The 14147-nt window shown below is 43.2% G+C and overlaps 1 protein-coding gene across 1 annotated transcript in view; it reads right to left on the bottom strand.

The window, feature by feature from the left end:
- CREB3L2 (cAMP responsive element binding protein 3 like 2) overlaps nucleotides 1–13883 on the bottom strand; it is a 29229-nt gene extending 15346 nt beyond the window's left edge. The window contains exons 1-2 of the mRNA XM_062491509.1: nucleotides 13739–13883; nucleotides 1610–1776 (exon numbers count right to left, since the gene is read on the bottom strand). Coding sequence (XP_062347493.1) covers nucleotides 1610–1776; nucleotides 13739–13868 — 297 coding nt within the window. The 5' untranslated portion in view covers nucleotides 13869–13883. The remainder of the gene's footprint in view (nucleotides 1–1609; nucleotides 1777–13738) is intronic.
- Between the last annotated feature and the right edge of the window lie 264 nt (nucleotides 13884–14147).

The following is a 14147-nucleotide window of genomic DNA, read 5'->3' as shown; positions in this document are numbered from 1 at the left end:
AAAGAGAAATTAACAGCATGAAAACCTGAAGTACACATCCCAAAAATCTTAATAGAGGGACACTAGGATTACTTCTCCATAAATGGAGCGGTTTCCTCTCCTCCTGCTCTGCCACAGGCAAAGCTCTAAGTGCTTCACACAGTTTGCTAAACCAGGCTACAGAGAATACTGCCCTGACTACTCCCACTGTGGCTCTTCTTACTGCTATATTTAGCTAAAATAAAAGAATATGCTTCACAGATAACATTTCAGACTGAAAGCTAACATGCAACCCACTCCAATTACTTCTCTAAGCAACAGAGCTTCTGCTAGGATTTGCCAGACTGTACGGTCTGTCTGAGTAAGGACAGAAACACCCCTGGGAGTCAGGGAGAGCCTGTTAAAGGCCATTGTCATCTGTGAGGAAGAGCAAGGTGCCAGCCACTGAGCACCAGGTTTTGGGACCCAGGCTCCTTTCACAGTGCTGAGGAGCAGGAAAATAGACAGTCACTGCTGACTGAAGTTTGGAAGACACCTGGCTTGCCCCACTGACAAGGCTGGGGCACCAGGCTGCCAAGCTGCTGCCCAGAGCCTGTCTGTGTGCTACAGCTCCAGGCCTGAGGAAGCCAGTCTGGCACACCAGCAGGTTAACTGCAGCCAAAATCTCTCTCAGTAACCTGTGTAACTAAACCATGCAAGTGCAGTGAGCCACCAGCAAGTCACAATACTCTGCAAATCACAGCATTCCAAGCTACAGCAGGACTACGTCCTGGGAACAGCACATTCAAGCAAGGACAAAATTATGGGAAACTTCTGCTTAGCTTTCTTCAGTTTTTCATAAAATAATTTCTGTTGCATATATTTCTGATCCACATCCAAGTGGAAACATGTATTTTCAGCGTGTATCAACTCCCTCCAGCCTGGATTGACATTGCATCCTGGGGGTTGACAACAGCCATGTTTCTTCTTCCACTGGCTGGGGAACCTGGTGGGCCACCACCTGATGCAGTTCTTTCTCCTTAACCCAACTACAGCCAAACTAAGCTCTTCAGAATGCCCACTGGCTGCTCCAGCTATGGTCAGAAAAGCATCACAAAGCTCTTTGTGAGGCTCGCTGGTCCAGAAGTAGCAGCAGATTGAAATGTCAAAGCTTCACGTATCTGGCAAAAGCAACTTTGCAGGCAAACAGGTAAACTCTCCAGTCAATCCAAACAAGGAATCTTGTTCTGCTTAGGGGAAGGCATGGCAGCACTAAAGCATGTTCTTAGGAAAGACACTTAGCTTGTCACAGGCTTGATAGAGCAAATGGATTCGTCAGTTCTGGTGCAACTGGTTCATTAGAAACAATTCAAATATTTCTACAAATCCAAGAGCCCCAGGCTTTGGGCTAGCATAGAAGACAAAGTTGTATATCCAATCATTAAGAGCTAAAGATGCAGACAAGTGTTTTGAAACACAAACCAACAGTGTTTACAGCAACAGTGAGACACCACCAACCATTAAAAACCATTAAAGCAGACTGCAGTGTGCACCCTGAACTGCCAAGCTCTGGCACCAAGGAGGCTACACTGGTATGCAGCCTTGGGAGAGCCTGCAGCCAATTGTGCAGAGAACAGAGAGTCTGCAGTACCAGGGCATCTGTCTGTAGTTCAGGCTGTTCCCCCTCCAGCGACGTGGCTGTCACGGTGAGACTGACTGAGGGAGCAAGGCCTGATGTCTCACACAGCCCCGGCTCAGTCTTTATTGCAGCTGGAGTAAACTCTGTAGCCAGACACCATTCCTCATTTTCCAGGTCACCTGCCAGGGAAGGAAATTGGACACCACATGTTTAGATCAGAAAGACTACAAACAAAAGGAATGTCATTCCTTCTCCAGAGAAGGAAAACAAACACAGAAGACATTTTAGTCTATCAACAAAACTCTGTCTTTACTATTCAGCTCTCAGTCAATGCAGACAACCGTGCCATTTCAGGGCTGTAACCTAATCCTAGCCCCAGGTTACACAGAGGAGCAGCGAGGAAAGACACAGAGCACTAATCACTGTGCATTGCTGAAAGCTGCTAATGCGTAGCAGAACAAGACTAAACAAGCCACTGGGTAAAGCAGCCAGGGAGCCGTGTCCTAAACAGGCTAATGCCTGCTGAATCAGTTTTATTTCTCCTTCCAGAGATAGCCTTTAGCCACACTTCTGCTTCTTCTACTGCTTGTAGGCAGCAAATAGCTCAAAGGATGAGATTATGCTTTTAAGAACTAAGTATTTGTCACATCCTTAACTTCAATTTTTTCCCCAAGAATTCATTTAGTACATGCAAAATAGGTTATAGGCTTTGATGATGTCACAGCAAAACCAGTGCCATGGTCATCATGCTAATTTTCTCCACAGAGCCTCTGGGAAGTCACAGCACAACATGCATACTTTTATCTGACAGCAATGAAACGTGCATCACGTGTTGGCAGAATTATCCTATAACTCCACTTACTGAAAGCTCACTAGTTAAGAGAAACCTTTTTCTAGACAAAGCTGAAGGGTTCACCTTGCATTGTCAAGAACTGGAAGGTCAGCATGGTAAGTTTAGCACCCCATTTCCATTCACTGTTTGACTTGCTGGAAAAGGACTTTTTCCCCAGGTCTGAAGTATAACAGAGGACCAAGAACTTGGAAAGACTCAACCTTTGAAACAATTCCACAAGGCTGTTAACAACTCCCTTTAAAAATATAGAATATCCAAATGCAATTCTGCCTTAGAAAACTTCCTATTCCAACTGAAAGACTTGAGTTGTTCCTCTTGCAGGAGAATTTTCTATACCAGGGGCACCTCATCCCAACTGCACGTGCTACAGCCCTCTACCACGACTGAGCAGTAGTTGGGAGAGGCACATCCATTAAATAGAGCAGCTGGAATCTGAAGGCAAATATACATAAAAGATAAAAGAGCGCTGATCTTTCTTTCAAACCGATTCTTTACTGCATATATGAAATTTAAAGAGAGAGAGCAAAAACATACACTGTGGGACTGGTAAAATCAATAGAGCTTTGAATTAACTGAGTGCTGCGCCAACATCTTGGGAGGCAGCCATGGGGTCTGTGTCTGTGCCACCAGCATTCTGCAAGGCTGCACAAGACCCTCCATTCAAGCTGAGTGTATCACGCTAGTGGGATGTCAACAAGAGTTCAGCTGCAAACAGGTAACAAAATAAGAGTCAGTTTGCAGCCTCTGTGCTGCTGTGTGTCCTTGCTATTAAGACCACACAGGCACTGGGCAGAAACTGGGTGCCTGGAAGAAGAATGTACATCTCCAGTGCTAGAAATTACTTTGTGGTGGGACCTAACCTCCACCACTGGCAAGGAAGGAGGTAATTTGAATAAACACACACCAAGGAATTAAAAATGAAAAATACGTATCCTGTAATCAGAAGCTCGAGAACAGCAAGGCCAGCAGCTCTGCCAGGTTTAACTGCAGAGCAAGGGCTAAACACCATATTTAAGTTTCTGGACAGCTTACTCCCAAAGCCTCCTGGGAAATGCAAAAATGCAAAAATAGAAGTATTTATGGAAAAAAATAGGTAGGCTTGCCTAAATATTAACTCAGAAGAGAGAACATTGCTCTTTTTCAACCTTCCCTGAGCCTCTCTACTCACAAACACAAAAGCCCAGCTCCTTCCCAGCTTGCTGCGTATGCATCATTCAGGTAAAACCTGGTATCTGCCAGGATATCCAGAATCCCTTGGCAAATGCAATTTTCAAATGCCTGTTTGGACAAGTGGTGTCAAAACTGGCCCCACATCACATTGTGCAGAGCCTCCCTTGGCTGCCTCTTGCACCTCTGGGTCAAGCTACCCCTGGATCAGCATTATTGTGAAGGCTATGGATAATGGACAGCTATTAGTGAAGCCAGTAATTAGCCCTTAATTTTCTCAAATTTGTATCATCATGTAAGAAGGGACATCCAGCCATGGCTGACCAGCAAAACAAGGCATGGCCTCTAAGGCTGCACTTTATGATGTTTATCACCTCTAATCCCCAGACTCATCGCAAAGATTCAGCTGCTCTAAGACAGCAAAATATGCTGGCCTTTGCTGGTCATTTCACTCCTCTGGAATCCATCATTTTACTCCTCTGGAAGCCGACTTTGCTGGTTAACCTGATGTCCCTGCCATCACCACTTAGATGTGCATAAACTACTCAGAGTTATTCTAGGCTTTAAGCTGGTCTAACCAGTTTGTAGGGTTACAGATGGCTTCCAGGGACAGCAACATGCTGCATTTAGCACTGAGATAATTCTGAAGAACTGTATCTGACACTTTTTTAACACTGCCTTTTACAATACATGGTGACAGCTGTCATTCCAGATGAACAATCCTGTGAAAGGAAGGGATGGAGGCCTGTTCAAATCTCACCTCGATACTGTCCTCTTCCCCCCTTTTCCCAAGTCACTGTTACACATTCCCTACCAGGATCAGGGAGTGTTGTACTACAAGTTACTTTCTTTTGACACATTCTAGCTTCTGAAGTCACCAAGAATCCCTCCCCTGCTCTAAGGGAGCTGCAAGGACATTTCCCACTCTCCTTTCTCCTCTTCCTGAACACAGCAGGTTGAAAGTATCTGAAAGTCATTCTTAGTTTACTCTTATAATAGTTCCTCAGCATCTTAGTGTACTCTGCCAAGCACTGTACTAGCAGAGCAAAGTGGCAACCCTTTTCCCAAAGGCATTGAGAATGTAACACAAAATCAGGAAAACTCAGGCAAAGAGGAAATATGTAGGAGGCTAATAGATCAGTGGTCATACAGAGAGGTATGACACACCCCCCAAGACAAGAGTATTTCTGATAGAGGATTATAGAGAAGCATGAGAGAGGTTTCATGGAATAACAAGAACAAACAAGAGGTGTATGTGAAATATTGAGATGAAAAGGACAACAGGGGCTGGCTCAAGAGACCCACTGGAGGAAAAGGGAGGTAGGTGTCCTCTCTAAACCAAGCAAGACATGCTGTGGTAGGAGTAAACAACTGGTGTCAAGAAGTTAGAGATGTTTATATTTGGCACGATCCACGAGGTACACGTGAACTTTTGAGCCAGTCCAAAACAAGAAACTGAGAGTATAATCTTCATGATGGTATGAATTCTACACAAATATGAAGAGGACAACACTGCATCCTCAAAGGTGAAAAAAAAAAATATGCTGCAAGTCATTCAGATAGAAAAGAAAGCCTAAACAAGAGATTTAGCTCTCCAAATGGCTAAGAAAATACACATCCTAAGTACTGTCACTTTGGTTCTCTTGAAAAAACCTCTTCTCAGGCTTCAGAACAGTTCACTGTTGAATAAGTGATCCTGGCTGTCAGTTCCCTCTCCAGCTGCAATTTTCTACAAACCACAGAACTCTATAATGCAATGACTGCTTAAATACATAGCACTCCCCTTTACCTACACTTCCGTCAGTCCATGAATGCTAGGCATTTTGGCACATGGAACATGTAATTTAGGGAATCCACACAGTGCTTAACACAATCCCAGCCAACACTTCTATGTGCAATGCACTAGTGCTGGTAAATTGCACATGTGAACGAGCATTCAGGTTGCAAAGCACCCAGGTATTAAGAAATACCTATGTATGTTTAATGCAGTGTCCTTTTGCACATCATATACACGGAAAAATAGGAATGTTTTAATAACATGACCAAACAATTTCTTTACAGCATCCATGTGTTATCCAACAAGCAGAATGCACGGTGCTTCACTAATTAAGATATTCCATGTTTTGTTCTTTGCATTGTCTCATGCACAGCCTCACCTCACCTTTACCAAATACAATTCAAATTTGGTTCTCACAGGACTATTTAATTCCCTCCTGGGGAAAAGCTCCACCACCTGAATTCATTTTCACAGTGGAGCTCAAAATTCAAGTGAGACATGGAGAGACTAAGACAAAAAAATAACTAGCAATTTAAAATGGCCAAGTGGAGACAGCTGGAGACAACTAGAATAGGATTTTTCAGATGATTTAGCCCTGTTACTACATTTGATCAAAAGCCAATATCCATTGAGCTTTCAGGTTGGGCTGTGAGCATCTACCACTGCTACAAGTTAAACATCAGAGTTTCAACTCAGGCATCCAAAAAAACCCATTCATCACAGCCACCCAGGGTTTATGACACATGCACATAAGATCTCCTGTGTCCAGGACTAAAATTACATTTCTTCAGAAAGCTTTTGTGTGCTTATTCTGTCATCTAGCTAGTGCCTCTTCTCCCACAGACTTGTTTAGCTCGCATCTTCCACTGCACACCTCACACTGTGATGATGACTGCCAACAGAAATGTGCTCCTCCAAGGATCACAGCTGTAGCTGTACTCAATGTGTGTCATTTACACATGAAAAATGCACAACCAACAACGGCTGTGCTTTTACATGTCAAAATTAGTATATATAATTTCTGTGTTTATAAAAAACATTTTAATATATCTGCATTTATACACAGATATAAAAAATTCTGCATAGTCTCTTAAGACCATGTGCAGCTTTCTAGGGTATTTGTATCTCTCAGAAGAACTGCAACATTTTGCTTCTTTTCTTGTTCCATGGACACCTTATGGAAAAGGAAGGGTAGGAAAAGTGGAACACAAAGTCAAAAAATGCTTACTTCAACTGTACAGTTTTTCTAATATCAGAGTTCCCAGAAAGTTTTGCTTTCCTTTATTTCTATCCAACTAATTTTTCAATCTTGTCCAACATAGCACCTCCTTTCCTGTGAAAAAGCAGATGGTCTCCAACATTGACTAAATTTCACCCTTTCTGACAGATGTACAGAAAAACAGAACTTACAAAAATAACTAGAATTGTGTCCCTTACTCCACACATTCTTTTCAGCACTCTTCATTAGAGTTTACAGAGACACATACTACTGGATAATTAAGTTGCATGTGCATTTACTGTGCATTTTTAAATAAATGAGAGATGCACTCTCATTCCTTTCAAGTACAGAGAATGCAAGTATCCAGAAAAACCACATGGGTTTCACCTTTTTTTCCCCTGCAGTAAAAAGTAAGATAGCACCACTATGTAAACAACCCACATAAAGGGTGTGCCACAGAACCCAATCTTTAAGGGGAATAAAAGCCCATACCACCATTACAGATCTCCATCACGGAAAACAGATGCATGCACTGAATGTCATTTCAAACTACCATGCAAATAAGACCTCTACACTCATCACGTGATACATCCTTATCTGTATCACCAGAATGAAAAGGCAGCTTTTGCCTCCTCCTTCAAGTTCACTGTTCAAGTGACAGATAAAGTAACTTAGAGAAAAACAAAACTGAAAATGTAAGGAGACCATAGACTATCAAAGTGCTTTGTACAGTACCCAGAAATGCCATCTCTGAACAGAGTAATGCAGGAAGCTACCTAATGAGTCAAAGTGTTCTCCAGCCAAACATATTTAAATAACCTCCCTCTTCAGCTGTGTTACAGATTCAAACAATAGGGCTTCAGCTAATTCCTTTTGGGGCATTTGGTCCTTTTGGACAGACCTTACACTGTCACCATGCACCACAGGGCTGGATGCACAGTCCACCTGGCTTCTATACAGCCATGCCATGGACAACCATCTGCAGGCTCAGGCTCAACTGACCACATGATAATGACACACTTTGATGCAGACAGCGCTTAAACTGCACTAAGGGTCCCTGTGTACCAACCTGCCCTTTGCACAAGCAGTCAGCCCTCACCTGAATGCTCCCTTTGAGGGGAGTGCCTTTATACATGGAGCAGTAGCACCCAGGGGTGCTCACGAGCTATCCACCACAGAAGAACAGCTGCCAAGTGGGAGCCTGCCAACTGGAAAGGGAAAGCACCTCTTGGAAGAGGCTCACAATCTGTTTGTGGGGGAAAATGACTGCTTGATCTGCCAGAGAAGCACCTCTGTACCATGAGCCCCAAAGGGCTGCTGATGCATGTATTTCGGGCATGCTGCTGGACATGCTACTTGCAGGGAAGGAAGTTCAGTGTCTCTAGCTTTGCAGTTTGAGCCTTCCCAGCCTCCCAAGGGCAAATTGGACATTTCTGGAGAAATAAATGCTTCCTTCTCTAGCCCCTGGTTTCAGATGGTTTGCACTGCCCAACTCTAGGCTCACATAACACTCCCTGTCAGACACAAGCCCTGTTTATTATGCCTGAAATGCTCAGCTCCAACACCTCTACCTCTCCCCGTCTCCTTTGAGAGGTGAGAGCCCACATTCATGGACAAACAGTTCCTCTTACAGATTGTCCAGATGGCATTTCCCCCTCCCGGCATGCACACACGCTCCCACCGCAAATAATGAAAGGAAAGCCCTCAGAACTGCTGTGACAAAAGAGGTACTGTTTGACCACCAAACATTGGGGTCCTTTCAAAAGTGCCAGGAAGGGAAAATTAAATAAAGAGGCAAAGGAGCAGCAGTGATACCCAGTAATTACAGTGCATAGCAGAAACAGCTTTTTTCATGACAAATGATCATCATTCCTACCAGCATCCCTTTTCTGACCAGCACGGAGTCCGTGTAAAACCCACGGATAATCTGCATCACTATTAAAATTACAAAGATAGAAACAAAGACATATCACCTTTGTACACATGGGAGTCAGGCACAGACTGAGGTGGTAGCTGGATTTACAGCCTTAACGTTGGATAACATTAAATGTCCTATATAAGATTATGATTTTTTTTTATTTTAAGGTATGAGAAAGTTATCCACAGAAGCACTGTGTTCAAATAAAACAGTTCTCTCTCTCAGGTCTGAATTTCTCTCCTCAAACCCCACACAGATGCTGTGAACACAGATCTGTGTTTTGGCTTCAACACACATGAAATGGACTTGATGTTCACATTACGTAACTAAATAAACAATGAGATGACTGGTTTCACAAACAGCAGGACTGGAAGTGGGAGGAGTATTCCCATAACAGTTTCCATAGGGAAACTATTCCTGGGAAATCAGTTCCTGTAGTCACTTGACAAAGAGTTTGAAAAAACAAACTGCAAAGGTCCCTGTACTGAGAAAGGCACAGCAATAGCTGAAGGTCCACAAGATTACACCTACAGGGAAATACCAAGGAAGTGCAGTTCATTTAGACTGTATCCAAGCAGCAGTCAAGAAGGAACTTAATCACAGCCTACAAACACCTAGGGAAAGAGGTTTCAGAGAGCAGATGGTTCTTTAAAAGAAAGGCTATAATGAGCTCTCATCTCTGTGTAACTGAAAGCTAAAGGAGGCCAGACTGCAAATAAAGCTAACAATTATTAACTGCAACCATAAGTAAATGCCCACCCCTAAATCAAAACTAACATTTTTCAGACATGCTGTTGCTCAAGTAGGAGTTACAGGGTTGATTCAGAGTGGCCTTCAGAGATTGTGGACCTTGGATACATAGAAGATAAAAAATCTTCTTATACTCTAGTATCAATGTAGTCCTTCTCATACAGACCCATGCTTTCAGGCACATGGTGTGATTCTTGGGGTGTCCTGTGCAGGGCCAAGAACTGGACTTAATCCTAATAAGTCCCTTCCAACTCAGAGTATTCTATGCTTTTATGACTTTTAACACTGTAGATGGTGACAAGGATTGACTGCTACCTTCCCACAGAAAAATCTCTCAAATACAGGCCATTCCACTACATGACTTTCTCCTCATTTCCTAAATAAACACACAAAAGAAAAAAATAACAAAAAGAAAAAAGCTGCAGCAGTAAGTTTTCAAAAATTGCCAGTATGGCTTTGACAGCATCTTTTGAAAGCACAAGTGAATTTCTTCTTTAATTTCTGTGTTTGTGTTTTTGTTTTTTTTTTTTTTTTTTTTAAGTCAAGGCAGCACAGATTCCCAATTTCCTTGTTCACATTACATTGATTCAGTATTTGGACAAAAACAAACAGTATTGGGACACTGTACTTCTCTATATAAAGACTACATAAAAATAAATTAGGATATGTAATATAACCTACTATAAATAATAAAACTCCTATTACAAACAAATACACCACATATACACATGTATATCATGTGTGAGCATATATATGGATACATATAAAATCTGTGAAGACCAGCCTGAGCCTCAAGCCCAGAGGTGCCTCTATGCAGAGACAGCACATGACACTGACTACTGCTTGTGAACTCCATACCTAAGCAAGGGTTTTTCATAGCCCTGCCTGAGATGAGGGATGGATTTATTGCTGAAGGAAGAAAAGTGGGAGCCATGGTTTTGGGGGTATTGTTCTGTTTGGTTGGATTTCTTCTTGGTTTGTGTTTTTCTTTTTCAAACTGTGTAGGGAGATGGACTTGAAGTTTAAAAGCTGAAAAAGAAAATTCAAGTTTTAAAAGCACATTACAGAAAAACAGAGCCTTAGCAGTAAAAAACACAGTAACAATACAGGTTACAGTCTGGGGCCAGCCCCAGTTTTGGCACAGACATGAATAAAACAGAAACACACAATTTCAGCAATCAGTCTGTCAAACCTTCAGCCGTGACAAGCCTCTTCAAATCCAAAAGTAACTTCAAAGCATTCCAGAGCAGGAGAGCTCCAACAGGAGGGGCAGGGGGGGGACCCAGACTAGTCTCAAAAGCAGAGCCCTCAGGAAGACTGGGAAAGGAATGCACCCAGCCACCGGGGCACAGTCAGAAACACAGCACACATTCACTCACCAGCTGTCCACTGTCTCTGCCCTGCCAGGCTCACAAAGTGAAAAACACCAGAAAAATCAAAACACACACCCACCACCAAACACCCCCAGCATTTGAACCGATCTCAGAGGATGAAGAGCCCCACACAGACACTGCAGGCTCTGCTGTCACATTCCTGCTACACACCAGCCCCTCAGTATCACCTGTATTCAGCTGTCACCTATGCACCTCTCATGTCCCAGACAAGGGGCAGCCAGGATCCTAAAGTCTGTGCCCACAGCTAACAAGATCAAGAAGGATGGCGGAGCAGGGAAGGAGCCTACACTCACATCTCAAGTGACAAGGAGAATAACCAGAGTGCCTGCTGAAACTTGGGTCTTGCCTCCTGGCTGTCTGACCCACAGTCATCCCTTTTTAAAAGGCTGCAGAGACTGGACAACTGAAGACAAACCTGTACTGACCATAAAAGAAAATCAGGCTTCTCTCCCTGTTTCTTTACAACTGTCAGAAATAAATCTGTGCCTCAAAAGGCTGCGATGAGATGTCCCTAACCCATCAGCCTTGTTCTCAATGTGCCCTCCCACCTTCATGTCCTTTCAAGAGCATTTTCCACTCCAGAGTTCTCCACAACCGCTCTACAGTTGTTTCAAAAACCCCAGGGCTCTAAACTAGAAAGCAGAAACCTGGTGGGATAGAGGTGGCAGTGCAGCTGGTGTGGATAGTTTGTACACAGGACACAGCCTCCTTTTTCATGTTGCTGCCTGAAGCCCTCCCCAGGCCATATGCCTTATTCACCAGTTCAGGCAAACAGAAGTGATCAGCCAGCTGCAAGCACGTAGGTCAAGCCTGTAAATCTCTCTCCCTCTAGTATCTTTAAAGTTTATGCAAAATTGAATCTAAGAACAGAATCTCGTCATGGGGAGAAACCAAGTAACGCATTAAATGCCAGATGTCTTGTACTCATGTGCTTTAAAACTGACACCTTCAGAGAGCTCACACTAGCAACAGGCTGCAAGTATTGAAAAAAGTTATTCTGTACAAAGCTGGGGAAATGGCCTCAATACAGTCAGAATACAGAAGTCAGAAGAGTGCCAGTGTTTGGGCCTTGACTTTATGGACACTTAAATGTGTTCTCACTTTGAATTTAACAGGACTTCCTGGGACAGTTAGAACCAGGCTTATGAGTTTCCTACGTTCTACGGTTCTAGCTCCTTTTAGAAAAATTTTAGATAAAATTTACAATTACAGGAATAGGTCAATTCAACAGTTGCAGAAATTATGGTAATGGCCAGGCAGTGGCCAGCAAGAAACAGGTCACAGCAGAAATTACTCATTCCCCTGCAGGAATGGGCAGAAAAATGGGAGTCTAAGCAACCAATCACTCCACCACAAAGGCTGAGAGGAAACATTAAATAGCATTTTCAATAAGGCTGTGGGAGACCGGGGGGGGGGGGGAAAAACAGAAGATGGAAACAGACACCAAATTGCTTAAACCAGTCTTGAAGATCATGTGCTGAAAAAGGCTGGCCTTTTGCTCAGCCTCCCTGCATACTGAAGCTCAAAAAAAACATGCCTCACCGTGGAACAAGCATGAAAACACTCAAGAGCTCACCAATCTGTCCATTGGGATGGGTATTTGGAGAAGGCAAATTTTTTGAACATTGTATATATGTCTCTCATCCCCTGGCACTCCACAAAGCCCCTCCCAGCTCCCCAGCAGCAGAGGATCATGTTGGAGCATATGAGCCTCACCCTCCACACCCTGTACCTTCTGGTCCTCAAAAGGACCCTGGTGCTCCCAGTATTTGTGCCCTTACCCCACCAAGGGGACTGGCCTTCATCAGAGTTGTCTGGAGCATTGTGCACCTTCACTGTGCAATAACAGAGATGCTTTCCAGCTCCAGTGTACAGCCCTGCAGTACTGCCATCCACAAAGTCATCTTTTCCTGCTCTCACAGATTCAAGGAATGAAAAACCACTAGGGTGATGCCTTTGAATATCTATCAGACAGCCAAGCTCACTCTAATAGTGCAATTTCCTTAAGTATTTCTCAGAGCTTCACTGTTTTGAAGTCAATAGGTGCAGAAAGGTTGTGAGCATGATTCTGAGGTTAGGATTAAATAAAATCCTAAACCTCAAGAACAATTCCTCCTCCTCCTCCTTTCTTATGAAACATACTGCAGAGTGAACACAAGACGAAATGTTTTCCATTCATTTTCTATTTTTAAACTTACTTGTTAATATTTCTTGGCTTTTTAAAACATCATTTCACTACAGCTCTATTACAGCGGTCTCAGCACTATAAATTTCTTCAGGAATTTTCCCCAGTGGAAACTACCCTCACTTTTAGCCTAATTTGAAGCTTCTCCCTGTTAACTTCCAGAAAAACTTGGTTTCTGATGTTCCTGTGCTTGATTTCCCTTCCAGAATTAATACCTCCTGTATGCGTTTATTTAAAAATACTCACATGAAACAGCTAGGAAATATAAAAACAGAAGACTTTCCATAGATTATGTTTCCCAACAATTTCCAAAAATCCTGTCCCACGCTGAAAAATCCTTCTCACAGGTTTTATTAGTTGCCCTCTAGCAAAATCTCTAAAAGATTTCATCTTGTTCCAACAGAGGACTTCGGGCTACACATCTGTCAGCCTTTGAAGACCTGTCTGGTGGATCTTCACAAGCAGCTTAGCTAGTCAATGCTTAACCGAAAGCACTAATCTCTCTCCCTTTTATTGTAATGCAGCTTAACACTCCACTGCTTTGTACTGTAAAGCTAATGGTGAAGATAAACCAATTATTAGGAGTTGAAGTCTGGCACTGCAATTATTCCTTATAGTTACCAGATATTCATGGTCTTGCTCCTCCACCAACCACTTCACACCAGAACAAGAGGTTGGATCTCCTCCTCCCACCATTCTTATCTTTCCCCTTTTCCCCCTCCAGACGTTTATAACTCCTGAATCACAGATGACTTCTAGAAATGCTATGGGTTTTCATCATTTTCTATGCACCACCATTGTCAACAGCTACAGTTCCACCAGGAGCATTTCACTACTGCATCATCACAACAAATGAACAAGGGCACAGTGTGTCATACCTTCATTAAAGTTGTCATCAGTGGAGATGTGTGTCAAGGGAGACTGGGGTCGAGAGTCCCCACAGAGGGAATAGCTGTGTTCAGCTTGGATGAGGGGTGCCGGGGATGCCGGAGACAGTTCCACTTCCATTATTTCATTCTTCTCAGACAAGAAGGGATCATTCAAGAGCTGGCCTAGGACATCAGGTGAAAATTCATCCAGGAACTCTGTGAAGTGCTGTGGAGACAAAAAGGCAGTCGGAAGTTTATCTCCTTGTCTGTCAGTCGCGCCAACCACAGGAGAGAATAGATCAGAATAATTCCATATGTGCCCTGGTCATCCATGCCAGTCAGCAGCAGGATCTACCAGCCCTAACAACCTCCTCCTCCAATCACTACTTCAAGCTGAAGAGCTGCAGCTAGAACAAAA

Source organism: Cinclus cinclus, chromosome 4 (genome assembly GCF_963662255.1).
Source record: "Cinclus cinclus chromosome 4, bCinCin1.1, whole genome shotgun sequence".
NCBI classification, from domain to species: domain Eukaryota; kingdom Metazoa; phylum Chordata; class Aves; order Passeriformes; family Cinclidae; genus Cinclus; species Cinclus cinclus.
The sequence above is the reverse complement of the archived record's forward strand: the minus strand, read 5'-3'. Positions and strand labels throughout refer to the sequence as shown.